Source organism: Archocentrus centrarchus, chromosome 20 (genome assembly GCF_007364275.1).
Source record: "Archocentrus centrarchus isolate MPI-CPG fArcCen1 chromosome 20, fArcCen1, whole genome shotgun sequence".
Classification (NCBI taxonomy): Eukaryota; Metazoa; Chordata; class Actinopteri; order Cichliformes; family Cichlidae; genus Archocentrus; species Archocentrus centrarchus.
The window spans coordinates 893,904-907,289 of NC_044365.1; the positions used below are offsets into that span (position 1 = coordinate 893,904).

The following is a 13,386-nucleotide window of genomic DNA, read 5'->3' on the forward strand; positions in this document are numbered from 1 at the left end:
AAAGAAAGGGTCAGTCTCAGGAGGGAATTCAGCAGTTTTTGAGCAGAGTGAGTCTGCAGCTGAAGATGTGCAGGGTGAGAGGAGGGAGAGAGCAGCAGGACACAGTAGACCAGAGGCTGGTCAGGAGCAGGACACCTCCAGCCCCTTTCATCAGGTCAGAAATCATTTAGGGAGAGCAACAACAGTTAATGCTGTAATGTATGAAATGTCTGATATTGTTATTTAGTGTAATGGCACATAAGTTCACTGAATTCTTACACCTCATGGTGATAAGATTTACCATAACTTTAATGTAATGGCTTTAATTTTTATTGGTCCGTATATCACCACATCTACCACAAATACTTGGCCCCTCTATGAACACTGTGGCCCCTTGATGGCCCCTTACTCAGAAAAATCCTAGATCTGCCACTGGATATACGATATATCTCAATATTTTTCTTCGTAAAGGTATAAACAAAAAGGCCCTTCAGAATCAAAGCTACATGTCCAGAATGTCACACAGACACTATTATTAACATTTAGCTGTAGATGTACATGAGAAATTGCTCAAAAATAAACTATTGGCATATTTAAATAATAATGCTCCTCAAATAAATTAATGCTTTTTTCCTCTATTAAAAAAAGACTCAGCTGTGATATTAAAATGTAAAAAGAAAAGATCATTTTGAGAGAAGCCAATTGAATCTAACAATAGATTAAATGCAGTGTTGAGGCTGTCATTTTCAGCATCTACATGGAGGTTAAAATCACCCACTATAATTATTTTATCTGAACTGAGCACTAAATCAGATAAAAAGTCTGAGAAATCAGACAGAAACTCTGAGTAAGGACCAGGTGGACGATAGATAATAACAAATAAAACAGGTTATTGATTTTCCCAATTAGGACGGACAAGACTAAGAGTCAGGCTTTCAAAACAATTAAAATTTTGTCTGGGTCTTTGATTAATTAATGAGCTGGAATTGAAGATTGCTGCTACTCCTCCTCCTCGACCTGTACTTTGAGCAATGAAACAAAGCCATGGGAATAAAAAAAATAAAAATACATGATGTTTATTATATTATTAAAAATGAGCTCATATTCTTGCAGCTTTTTCATTTTTTAAAAACCACACAGAAGAAATTTATTTTAATGCGATGAGAAGGTTTTATTCACATTTTGGAGAAAAAGCAAAAATAATTTCAGAGGTGTTGAAAGGTCATGACACAGAGATGCTTTATTCGGTTATCACAGGTTGTTTTAACAGGTCAGCATCCTTCAGCACTTATATTCACTATGTATAACTAAAGCTCAAAACTGAATTCATTCAATCAAACGCCCTATACTGGCTCTCCTCCTCCTCTGTATAAGGAACATGAGAAAAAACACAAAAAAACATCATCATCATCATCATCAAATAGAGACTCATAAAAACAAGTTGCAGAGCCAGGTCTTTGTTATGAGAACCCACCTGCACTTCCACAGGTTTGTGGCATTAACAGAGTAATTTAGGAGCAAAGAACCTGTGGCTCCATCTGTAATTAATCAATTTATCTGGTCGCCCCCTCAGAGCCCTGAAGTCATGTTTCTACTGCCTGAACATCAAGTCACCTCTGAAAGCTTTTTGAGGGGGGACGATGATATTTATCTAGTATTTTTGCTTGAAACGCCCATTTCTACTTCTCGACAGTTCCAGCTGTGTATTTATATTTATCACAGTGAAGATGGGAGTAATGGCGCTCTGTAATGTCCTGATCAACAGAAGCAGAACACATGACAGGAAATGCTTTTTAAACCCTTTTGCAGCAGAATGATTAAAAAAAAAAACAAAAAAAAAAACAGACTGTCCCAGTATAAGTCTGAATTAAAGTTGTGGATCTCATTGGGAAGGGTGGGCTTTTCAAAATCTGTTTCCTGAATATGGGGGGGAAGGCCAACCAATCAGAGCCCTGACAATTTGTAAGGTCATCATTTTGTTCCATAAGATATTTTCTTCTTCTCTTCTAAGATGTTCTTCTCTCTCCTGACCGCTGTCACCCTCTCAGTTATCTCACCTCTTCCCGCCGAAGCGTTTGGCTTCCTCTCCGGGAACACTCGTCTCTTCACGCCATTTCCTTCTCTCTCCTTTGTCAGCTGCTCCGCCTCCATCTTCTCCTCACGCTCTAGCTTCACCTTCGCCACCCTCGCCAGTTGTTCCCGCTCCACCCTCTTCCCCTCTTTTCTCGCTGCCGTTTCTTTTTCTACTCTCTCTCTCTCCAATCTCTCCTTGTCCTGTGCGATTTTCGCCCTCTCCCTGGCTAAGCGCTCCTTCTCCAACTTTTCCCTGGCAGGTGTCTCTCTTTCCTTAGTGGTGTTCTCTCTCTCTAGCCTCTCTTTCTCCGCTCTCTGTTTTCCCAGTTGTTCTTGTCTCTCCTTTTCAGCTCGTTCCCTCGAAACTCTCTCTCTTTCCTTAGCAATCCGTTCTCTCTCCAGTCTTTCCCTCTCTTTGGCCAGCCGTCCCCGCTCCACTCTTTCCTTTTCCTTGGCAATCCGTTCCCTCTCCAGTCTTTCCTTTTCCTTGGCAATCCGTTCCCTCTCCAGTCTTTCCTTTTCCATGGCAATTCGTTCCCTCTCCAGCCTTTCCTTTTCCTTGGCAATCCATTCTCTCTCCAGTCTTTCTTTCTCTGCCTTCTCCTTGGCAATCCGTTCCCTCTCCAGTCTTTCCTTTTCCTTGGCAATCCGTTCTCTCTCCAGTCTTTCTTTCTCTGCCTTCTCCTTGGCAATCCATTCCCTCTCCAGTCTTTCCTTTTCCTTGGCAATCCGTTCTCTCTCCAGTCTTTCTTTCTCTGCCTTCTCCTTGGCAATCCGTTCCCTCTCCAGTCTTTCCTTTTCCTTGGCAATCCGTTCTCTCTCCAGTCTTTCTTTCTCTGCCTTTTCCTTGGCAATCCGTTCCCTCTCCAGTCTTTCCTTTTCCTTGGCAATTCGTTCTCTCTCCAGTCTTTCTTTCTCTGCCTTCTCTTTGGCCAACCTTTCCCTCTCCACTCTTTCCTTTTCCTTGGCAATTCGTTCTCTCTCCAGTCTTTCTTTCTCTGCCTTCTCTTTGGCAATCCGTTCCCTCTCCAGCCTTTCCTTTTCCTTGGCAATCCGTTCCCTCTCCAGTCTTTCCTTTTCCTTGGCGATCCGTTCTCTCTCCAGTCTTTCCTTCTCTGCCTTCTCCTTGGCAATCCGTTCCCTCTCCAGTCTTTCCTTTTCCTTGGCAATCCGTTCCCTCTCCAGTCTTTCCTTTTCCTTGGCGATCCGTTCTCTCTCCAGTCTTTCCTTCTCTGCCTTCTCCTTGGCAATCCGTTCCCTCTCCAGTCTTTCCTTTTCCTTGGCAATCCGTTCCCTCTCCAGCCTTTCCTTTTCCTTGGCAATTCGTTCTCTCTCCAGTCTTTCTTTCTCTGCCTTCTCTTTGGCCAACCTTTCCCTCTCCACTCTTTCCTTTTCCTTGGCGATCCGTTCTCTCTCCAGACTTTCCTTTTCCTTGGCAATCTGTTCCCTCTCCAGCCTTTCTTTCTCCACCTTCTCCTTAGCAATCCTTTCTTTCTCGAGTCTCTCTCTTTCCAGTCTTTCCCTCTCTGCCTTCTCCTGCTCTGCTCTCTCTCTTTCTTTTGCAACGCGTTCCCTCTCAATCCTTTCCTTTTCAGCCTTCTCTCTGTCTAGCCTTTCTTTCTCCTGTTGCTCCCTCTCTGCCGTTTCCCTCTCCGCCCTCTCTTGCTCGAGTCTTTCCTTTTCTTCTCTAGCTGCATTTTCTTTAGCAAGTCTCTCCATCTCAAGTCTCTCTTTTTCTGCCCTCTCTTGAGCCAACCTCTCTTTCTCAGCTTTCTCCTTGGCTTCCTGTTCCATGCGCTCCTTCTCTTCCTTCTCCTTCTGAAGCTTTGCCTTTTCTATCCTCTCCCTTTCCAGCCTCTCTGCCTCCTTCCTCCTCTCTTCCTTTTCCCTCTCCTCCTTTAGTTGCTCCTGAGCTGCCTTTAGCTCCTTCATCTTCAGTGCCCAAACAGCCATCCTGTCTTCCTCCTCTTGGGTGAGAAAAGCCCTGATTTCAGCTACTGCGATGTGAGCGATCCTCTTGGCCTCCATCTTCTCGTGGATCAACCTCAACTCTTCCCTGAGGGCTGAGCGCAGTACGGTGCCTCGGACAGTGCGGTCTGAGGTCAAAGGTCATAAGATTATCATCTGCATGCTTGCCACTATCACTCGTTAAATTGCTAGCACACGGCAACCAAGGAAATGTTAGAGATGCTGGGGATGGGATCACATCTCCTTTATAGTTAAACTGATTCACATCTAGGCTGAAATGATCCTTGTAAAGAACAGGCCATCGTGCATGAGGGGAGATTAAAACATTCTGGGCACGTGAAGATCAAAAACCTTACCAGATTTAAATTTGGCTAATGGTCTCCTTGCACGCCTCTGGACAACTTGTGCGACTGCTGCCATTTCCTGGTTTTGACCGCTTGTCCTTCCTCCATTGTCTCAAAACAGTGAAATCTTCTACTTGAGTTTCATGTCACGGAAGAGGACAAATTCTGATAGAGTGGCCGAGTCTGGCGAGGTGTGGCCAGCCTGCAGCCCTAGTTAGTGCTGCGCGGCTGCTCTTAGAGCCAACAATAAAAGACCAGTGGACTAGTGGCACATCTTTAGTTCTCCCTTTGATGACTCATGACTTTACAGTAAAGTCTGTCTGGGGGATGAGTTTGATGAACTGAATTAAAAACCCAGTAAACATGTTCTTTGATCTGATGCACTGCCTTTGGGCTTGGACAGGTAGACTCTTCAACTCAGAACAGCTGTTTGGTTTCTCGGTTGTAGCAGCAGACCAGTTTTTATCTTCAACATGAAATTTGGGTCAACTGGAAGACATGTGATGTCTATTTGTGGTGAAATCACAGACAGGAAAGCTCAAGTAGACAGAATGGGACATCCAGGGAGAGATTTAAAATGGCAGCAGTGTTGGAAACAGCCCAGAGGTGCACATGAAGATGACTCTGAAGCCAAAGCTAGTCCAATTTCAATGGACTGAAGGGGGCGTCCACAAAGGGCAAAGCTGGCGGTTGGTCACTAGCGGGCAGTCTAAGCTCCAGCTGCCTTGGTAACTGACTAATGCATTTGCCACCCTAGCATGTGTTAATTAAGGCACCCCCCACTCCCACTGGCGGTAGCTTCAATTGCTCACCTCAAAGCTGGGAACAGTTTAACTCTGGCCAGCAGTTTTTCTTCCTGCCATCGCTTGCTTCCCCTTCTGCTGTGGACGCCCCTGCAGTTTTCTGATGGACAAATAACCTTGCACTTTCTAAACAGTCTTTATATCTAAATGAAACCAACCACAGGGAGGGCACTGTGGACATGCAGTCAGCGGGTTTTAGTACCTCGAGTCGTGTTCTTCCTATCAGCAGCCTCTCCTGTATTCTCTACTTAGAACACACGGAGGGAAAAACAGCCCATCATACACAGCAGTTCAGCACCAAATATTCCAAACAAACCTCACACAGAGGGATCGCTACCTTCAGGGAGATCAGAGGCCTTTAACGTCTCATCTGCTAGGAGGACAAACACATCAGAGAGTTTGATAGTGAAGGTCTGCATGCCTGTAACAAAACCTAGACCCAGGCAGTAGAAACTTGACAGCAAAATAAAAGGGGGATGATTTCAGGGCTTCCTGATGATCCTTTGCTCCTCAGAGTAACTTCTGAGACAGAGATGCTCTCTTTTGACTACAGTTATCCTCCAGTTATCCAGACTTTGGCTCCACCAATCTGAAGCATCAGTGTTCACACTAATAATATTTGTTGCTGTTACATACATGTGGTCAGGTTCAGCACAAATGACCAAAGTTGGGGGCGAACCCATAATGTTAACAGTGTTCATCTTCAGTAAATGAGAAAAAGCTGTAATTAATGGCATTAGTGCCTTTTAGAATATCTGTCATCGACAAAGAAACACAAACAGAGCCACTAAATAAAGTCATAGGTGGCCACGTGCTCACAGAGAGACCACGAGTTTGAGGGTTAAAGCTCGGTTAGTCACTCAGCATCAAACAGAGTCGTGCAGGGACACCGTTACCTTTACCCCATCCTCTCTTCTTCACCTCTACGGGGTTTGAAAAGCAGACAGCTGTCAGGACAGCAACTGTGACCTCACACAAACACACAGACTCTGTACACTACCTTTCCTCAGCCTGGCTCTCCTCAGAGCACGACCTCTTAGCTTCTGATCGTCTGAACACAGGATAAAAAGGGTGAGGTGAACACACACAGGACACAGGAGGTTTGAAAGGGATCGGGCTTTCCTTCACTCACACATCAAAGCCATTTATTCCTAACAGGAACATTTAAGACATTCCTGTTACATTACATAAAAAAGACCCATTGCAGTTTTTTCTGGACACATAATGCTTATGTGATCCAAAGGTCAGGTGAAAGGTCAAAGCTAAGACCTACAAACTCCACATGTTGATGTGCACATTAACGTTTTAGAGGTTTGTGTTAAAGACACAAACAGCAGCACCTCTGTGTGAATATGAAGAGTTTAAACACATAATCCAGACTGAACGCAGCAGTACGAGGGTGCAGGATGTATGTTAATAAAGTTTATTCAAAGCCTGGAAGGACTGTGAGTTATTATTATCACAGCTTTCATTATGGCAGGCACAGTTTGTATTACATAAAGCCAAGATATTTAAAACCTGTACAGAGCTGCACTGGGAGCAGGTGATGTGAACACAAACACGCTGAGAGTCTCTTTAAGATTTTAGATGGAGTTTATGGAGCGATAACTTTGTTTTATTTGCTCCTGTGAAGCTGGGAAAGACTGAAGCTCTTCCACTCCGGCTTTGAGGTCTGAGGGGTCGGGACACTGTTTTTGGGGGATGTGATTGGTCAGTGGGTCTTGGTGTCATACCAGCTGATCTCAAACATAACCTGCTCTGTAGCACATCAGGTCTCCCACATGCACTGAACCCTAAGCTGGGTTCATGTTTCTGCACTGCTGAGGTCATAGTGCACGCAGTAACCTGACGTGCACGCTGCATGGACGGATGCTTTTCTGGATGCACGTTACCCTGAGTCAGCCCCAAATCCTGCTGCAAAGAATGAGTTTCTGCAGCATCGCTGTGAAGCTCAAATGTCAGCTTTACCTTTAACCATCAGCCCCTGAACCCAGCCCAGTGGAGGGAAAAAATCACAACACTTATTTACGCTACAGTTAATCTACAAAGACAAAACGTTACAATACAAATACTGCAAACAAAATTAAAGTTAATAAAAATAATAAAAAGGCGTCTGTGACATCAAATATCCTGTCCTTGAATGTACATTTATATAAATCTGGCCTGTGGCTGATTTTCTACTGCATAAAGCTCTACAGAGGACCACACATGGCAACATTAAAACAAATTAAATCATTAATGAAGTTAATACTGTAGTGTCATAAATAATGCAAAAATAAATCATTTATACTTTCAGAAGATGTGATAAACTGTCATTTTAGTTTAAATTTGGTACTTATTTACCATGCCCCCCCCCCCCAATTTACGTTACCTTTTAATGCTTCCACTGTATCCATTATGTTGATTTACTCATTTTTATTTGTTTCCCTTTCCTTTGCTGTGGGTGTGAGTGGTGACTGCAGGACTGTATTTTTGTTTTTGTATATTTGAAATCATTTATTGGGCTGTTTGTTATTCTGGCAGCTTCGACCCTCCGTACAGCAGCCACAGACGCTCGCTTCATCCTTTTGTTTGTTAACGGACTTGAAAAACGACCCAAATGTTACATTTTGTTTGACTTTTAAGTATTTCTATTGTCACAGCATCACAGCAGGCCCACCAGTTACTCCTCTGGCTCGATAACAGCTGGAGGTGGCAGTAAAATGAAAGCGGTGGTAAACAGCTGGCTGAAATAAAACCGTCTCTTAAAGTTTCTGTCTCCGGTGGTCTCGCCCTCGGACCTGCCGGGCAGCGTGGGAACCTCTGACCTCACAGGATTTTATTTAAAGGAGAGAATCTGTCACACTAATCAGTCTCATAGATTAACTGTCATCTGGGATCGCTTCAGCCTTCATGTCTTCCTGTCTGTGGTGTTTCTGACCAGTCTGCCCAGTTTGCCCTCCACCAGTCGTACTGGGATATAGTACATCCCAGTCTGGTCCACACTGGTTGGGACCAGCAGCCTCCCTACTGGCTGTGTTTCTGCTTCCTGTCCTCCTATTGGTTCTGGAGGTCCAGAATGACCCCTTTATTCTCCCCGTCATCCGAGGAGGTCGTCCCGCCCTCCTGCTCCTCCTCCTTCATCATCTCAGACGTCGCCGCCTCCTCCTCACCCGGGTCTAAGGGCGAGGACACGACGTCATAAAGGAAGGTGAAGAAGCCATAGATCCAATCAGAGCCCTCCTCAGCTAAAATATTAAGAACCTCCTCGAGCGACTCGGCATTCGCACTACCGCCGCCATCTTTGGTCAGGCCTGACGGGAGAGAGGAAGAGGAGAACAAAGGAAGGGTGGAAGAGAAGGAAGGAGGAAGTGCAAAGGGGTCAAAGGAGGAAATCATAAAAGAAAAAGAAGGGTAAATGAAAAGGAGGAAGGAGAGAAGGAGGCAGGATGGATGGATGGATTAACTGGAACAAAAAAGTTTCAAAATAAGATAAAGGATGATGATGATGATGATGATGATACAGGACAAGAGAAAGATAGTGAGTTAAAGATGAACTATAGACATTTAATAAAGATTCTACTTCCTGTCTCAGTCGAGTCAGGTGACCTCTGACACGCTGCCCGCTCATTAAAGGAGACGGAGGCGGCCATGTTGCTGCTAAAGCCCTTCATCTATGACAGCTTCCCTATGAAGACTTTATACTGCCAGCTGATACAGGAAGTTCCAGTGCCTACATGCCTGGTCCTATCAAAATAAAGGCTACTCCTTATTTCCTGCCACATATCTCATGTTCCAATGGCACATGTTCAAATTAAAGGTTCAAATGATGAAGTCAGCAGACTGATCTAAAGAGTTTTTTCTACTCTTAGATCTGTGTGACATCACTGGGGGGGTTACGCATTATATGCCTGTCTCACACAAGCCCCACCCACATGGCTTAAAGGGGGAGGGGCTAACATCTTCTTGTTTCAGGCAGAGGCTGAGGTGATGGGGCTGCGCCAAAGCCCAGGATGAGATAAAGCCGTGTGAATCATGCAGAGCTGAGGTAGAGCCTCTAGTGGGCGCTCTTGGCCGCTGCGTTCACTTCACTGACCATAAAAAAGTTGAACACAGACAGCTGAATGAAGGGAAGGCCTCCTGACACCATTTCTCCTCAGTCACTCTCTGCTGCAGAACTGTGCAGAGTCAAGGTGGCTGAAGATATAACACTGCAGAGATGTTTAAGACCTGTCTGAGACCTTAGTGCATTCAATGTGCTGGTAGGTTTTCCAAAGGCAAACTGGGGCTAGACTGAGAGTGAAAGGGCCCCACCCTGGAGCAGGGCCCAGGGGGACTCAAGAGCAAGCACCTGGTGGATGAGCCTCTGCCCATAGGCCCAGGCACGGACCCACCACCCAGAGGGGCCTATCACCCACAGGAGTGAGGTCTGGTGCCATATGGAGCATGTTTGTCTGCATTTATAATATGTACAGAATATTTTTGTTTTTAACTACAAGATGAATGGTTACGGGTTCAAGGTTCACGCGTTGATGTAAAGCTTAAGGTTATGACTCTACAGCTGCCATGAATCTTACAACCTGCAGATGTTCAGCTGATGTTCATCCACCTGAGGAAGGCTAACTGGAGGGCTGCAAGATTATTTTGGTAGTCGAATAATCTGTCGTTTTTGTTATCGATTAGTCAACGATTATTTCAGTCTTAATCCACCTGTTCAAGCCTGCCCACCTGTTAACATCATCTTGTTCTCTTTTCACAATTAAATAATGACCCATAAAAATACGAGTTTGAAACTAATCAAATGTATTTTTAACAATAATGTGATCATCACAATAAATATCAAATAAAAATGCATATTAAAGTAAATGCAATTTTTATTTTTAAATGAAAATATAATGTGCAAATAAATAAAAATGGCCTCTGTCCAAAAGTTCAAATAAGGCTTCAAATTAAATCAAAAAGATTTTTCCGTCCAAAACAGCTGAAAAGTTTACAGATGATTCAGTTCATACAGAGGTTTATGATTCAGAATGAACGCTGATAAATAATGTGAGAAAACAAATAGGAGCCAACGTAGCTGCTCCTGTTGTCCTTCACACGTTCACTGAAATGGTGGCGCTCAGCAAACATCATCCATGAGAGCTTGTTTCAGGTAAACTAACACAAACATACCTGTACAAACATTAACAGGTATCAGCGACGCGCTGACGTAAACATCCACAGCTGACGTCACAGCTCCAGGGTGCGGCGTTTTAAACGCTCAGCACTGCAGTGATGCTGCTGGAAGGAACGCTCTGCTCTGCATTCAGCTTTATTTTGTTTTGCTGTCAAATGCTGCCACACCTCTGACTGTCTGTCTCTATTTTCTTTCATTTTCTCCACCCTCCTCTCTGTTCCACCATTGTTATGCTGTTCTGTTACTTTCTTCTTCGTTGGTATTGTTGTTGCTGGCAGGCAATGGAGGCAATACTGCCCCCATATCTTCCTGTAGTGTAGTGCAATTACAAAATCACACGATAAGCAGAACAAAATAGATGAATGAGTTTAAAAGTACGACGCTTCGACGATGAAATTCCACGTCGACAAATTTTTGTAGTCGACGTCATCGATTACGTCGATGAATCGTTGCAGCCCTGGCTAACTGTGATGTGCAGGTGGAAACCTCACTGTCTCACCTGTTCCCATGTCTAAAGCAGCCACCCCACAATCACACATATATAACATAATCTACAGCATACGTGCCGCAGCGAAGCTGCTAAAATTGGACCAGCAGACTATTATTGTGTTAGCTTACTGCCCCCTGTGTGTTGGCCCATGTAACTACACTCTGAAACACTATAACAGCTAACTGATGGTTCCTGGAGACTATCGGAGGCCGGATCTTTCTGGATTTATACCGTCTGAACTTTTCACTGACCTGCTGGAACACTGACAGGAAACGAGGACTTCTGTCTGCATTTCAGCGCTGCTAATCTGGAGCTTTTTGGAGTTTTTATCCAGCTTTATATTTACATGTTTGCTAATATCACGTGTTAGCAAATAGCACTGAGGTGCAGTACTGCAGTTCTACCAGGCACAGTAAAAACAAGGTAAAATACATGTTTTAGATTAATGCCATGCTGTCATGAGGAGGAGTAGAGCACAGCCTGAAGTAACCCAGAATAATTAGTATCAGGCTGTAACTCTTCTCTCTGAGCATCTCCTCAGTGTCTGCAGTCAGGCTGCTGCTCCGTGTTAGAGCTGAGCTTTAAAGCAGTTTAGTGTTTGACTGGTTAATCTCTGAATGGGAGGCACTGCCACACATCTGTAAACCACATCAGGCAGAGCAGCAGCATGCTAACAGGAAAATGAAAGCAGACTTGCCGAGCAGAACTTTGGCGTCCTCCACATCAAAGTCTCCGTCTCCGTCCGTGTCGTAGGCCGTCAGTTTACCTGCAGGAGGAGGAGGAGGAAGTTAGACCAACAGGAGAAAGCCTGTTTTAACCATGCAGGTCTGAAGCTCCAGTCCAGGGTTTCATTACCTGCTCAGTTCACTTGGTTCATAAAAACACAATTATTAGAACACAAAGAAATCAAAACAGAAGGCACAGGAAGAGGTCTGAACATTAATACAAAGAAATGACCCCCAAGTCTAAAGTGGCTCATTGCTGCAGCAGTGCTGGACTTTAGAGGAGCTCAGGGTTACTAAACCTCCTGATTCTGCAGGCTTCGAGGCCCCGTCGGCAAATACCGAAGTCGAGTTTCTGCTTCTTAACCTGCCAGCGTCAGAGCGCCGTACTGATCTGTGGGGATAATCAGGGCATCTCTGACACATCCAAAGTGAGTGAGGTGAAGTAACTGCAACCAACACGACTTCCCTCATAAATGATGCCATCATTTAATAATGATCACAGAATAAAACCCGTCTGCACCACAGACAGAATAAAAGATGGAAAAATTAGGCCAATAAAGGGAGAGCCTCACACCTGCATTCTTTTTATGGCCACCAGGGGGCAAAAAACCAGCTGTGGTACGGCAGTTGTGTCCATTTGTGGAGGTATGTGCCTACAGAGAAAGAGAGAGCCCCCCCAGGGAGGTTTTCCCTTCAGCTCTGTGTATGTTTGAGCTTCACAGTCGGAGCCAGACCTCGTTTTTGGTTACAAAATGCCAAAAAGGGTCAAAACTGGACTTAGCAAATCAATGAGTGACATCAGTGGCTACGTCTGTCTCTTACACCGGGTGGGTGGGGGTGGGGTCACATAATGAAAACAGAAAACCAAGCGTACATGAGACAGGGCGTCATCAGTCTCATTCTACCCCAAACTAAGAAAATGGTCATCACCTTCAGACCATGTGAGAGAATGACATCACAGCATCAGCCAGTAAAAGCATGCAGACCCCAGTTTAGCTCACTGGTTAGCCATACAGCTGAAAAGGGTTCGGGTTCGAGTCCGACCAGCGGCCCTTTGCTGTGTGCCTCCCCTCGCTCTCCTTCCTGTCTACTACTCACTGCTGCTCGCGCAAATAAAGGAAAGAATGCCCCACAAAATAAAAGCATGCATCGGTGTGTTAAAGTGCAGAGGAAGCGGCTCTGTGAAAAGAGGAAGCATGTGGTGATGAGGAAAATCATGTCAGATAGCAGCATAGGCTAAAGGAAAACCCCGGAGCCCACTCAGGCTGGAAGCTTCTGAGACTCAGTTTAGTTTGTGACCCCCAGTCTGATCTGAACTCACTAAAGCTATCACCCCATGAACCATAAAATAAACATGAACACACCAAAACAACATAGACAAACAGCCCTTCACTGTAAACCTTCTGCAAAGTGCGATAAAAACATTCACCAGCAGGGGGCAGCAGATTAGCAGAGGGCTTATTTCTGGTGTGCGTAGCTGTTCATTTAACCTTTCTATTCCGTTTTCCGCCCTTTCCCAGGCTGACAATAAAAATGCCTCACCGGGTTAAATAAACACTCTGACCTGCAGTAACATGCAGGTCGAGATCGTACTTGGTGCTGAGCCAGTTCCTGTCCTCTCTCACGAGTAAACACCTGCTCATCCGGACAGACAAGAACCTGATAAAACATCGGGGAGGACCAGAGACTGCTGACCTCCCTGAGAGGCATGCATCTCCCAAGCAGGACAGATTCTGTGGCGGACTCTCACACCAGAAGCATAACAGAGGTTATGAAAGTAACTACGGCTCTGTGAATTCCAGGCTGACTGAGATGACTGAGGTGTGGGAAGAAATGTAGGTTACCTCGA

General features: G+C 44.9%; 2 protein-coding genes across 4 annotated transcripts in view; both read right to left on the minus strand.

Annotated features, from left to right (window-relative positions):
• The window catches only part of LOC115799121 (aspartyl/asparaginyl beta-hydroxylase), a 43,968-nt gene that overhangs the window by 21,199 nt on the left and 9,383 nt on the right, over window positions 1–13,386 (minus strand). For all 3 annotated transcript variants that reach the window (XM_030756112.1, XM_030756111.1, XM_030756110.1), the window contains one exon: window positions 11,510–11,578. In XM_030756112.1, the coding sequence (XP_030611972.1) occupies window positions 11,510–11,578 (69 nt within the window). The remainder of the gene's footprint in view (window positions 1–11,509; window positions 11,579–13,386) is intronic.
• On the minus strand, window positions 1,201–3,916 carry LOC115799124 (uncharacterized abhydrolase domain-containing protein DDB_G0269086-like). The gene is made up of 2 exons (XM_030756123.1): window positions 3,367–3,916; window positions 1,201–3,177 (listed from the first exon to the last, which is right to left on the minus strand). The coding sequence occupies exons 1-2, from the start codon at window positions 3,844–3,846 to the stop codon at window positions 1,951–1,953; spliced, it is 1,707 nt and encodes a 568-aa protein (XP_030611983.1). The 5' UTR covers window positions 3,847–3,916; the 3' UTR covers window positions 1,201–1,950.

Coding starts and splice junctions, on each gene's coding strand:
- LOC115799124 (XM_030756123.1), bottom strand. CDS start 3,846: ATGGAACAGGAAGCCAAGGAGAAAGCTGAGAAAGAGAGGTTGGCTCAA. Junction 3,178..3,366: donor AGAGAGAACGAATTGCCAAG/GAAAAGGAAAGG, acceptor CGGATTGCCAAG/GAGAAGGCAGAGAAGGAAAG.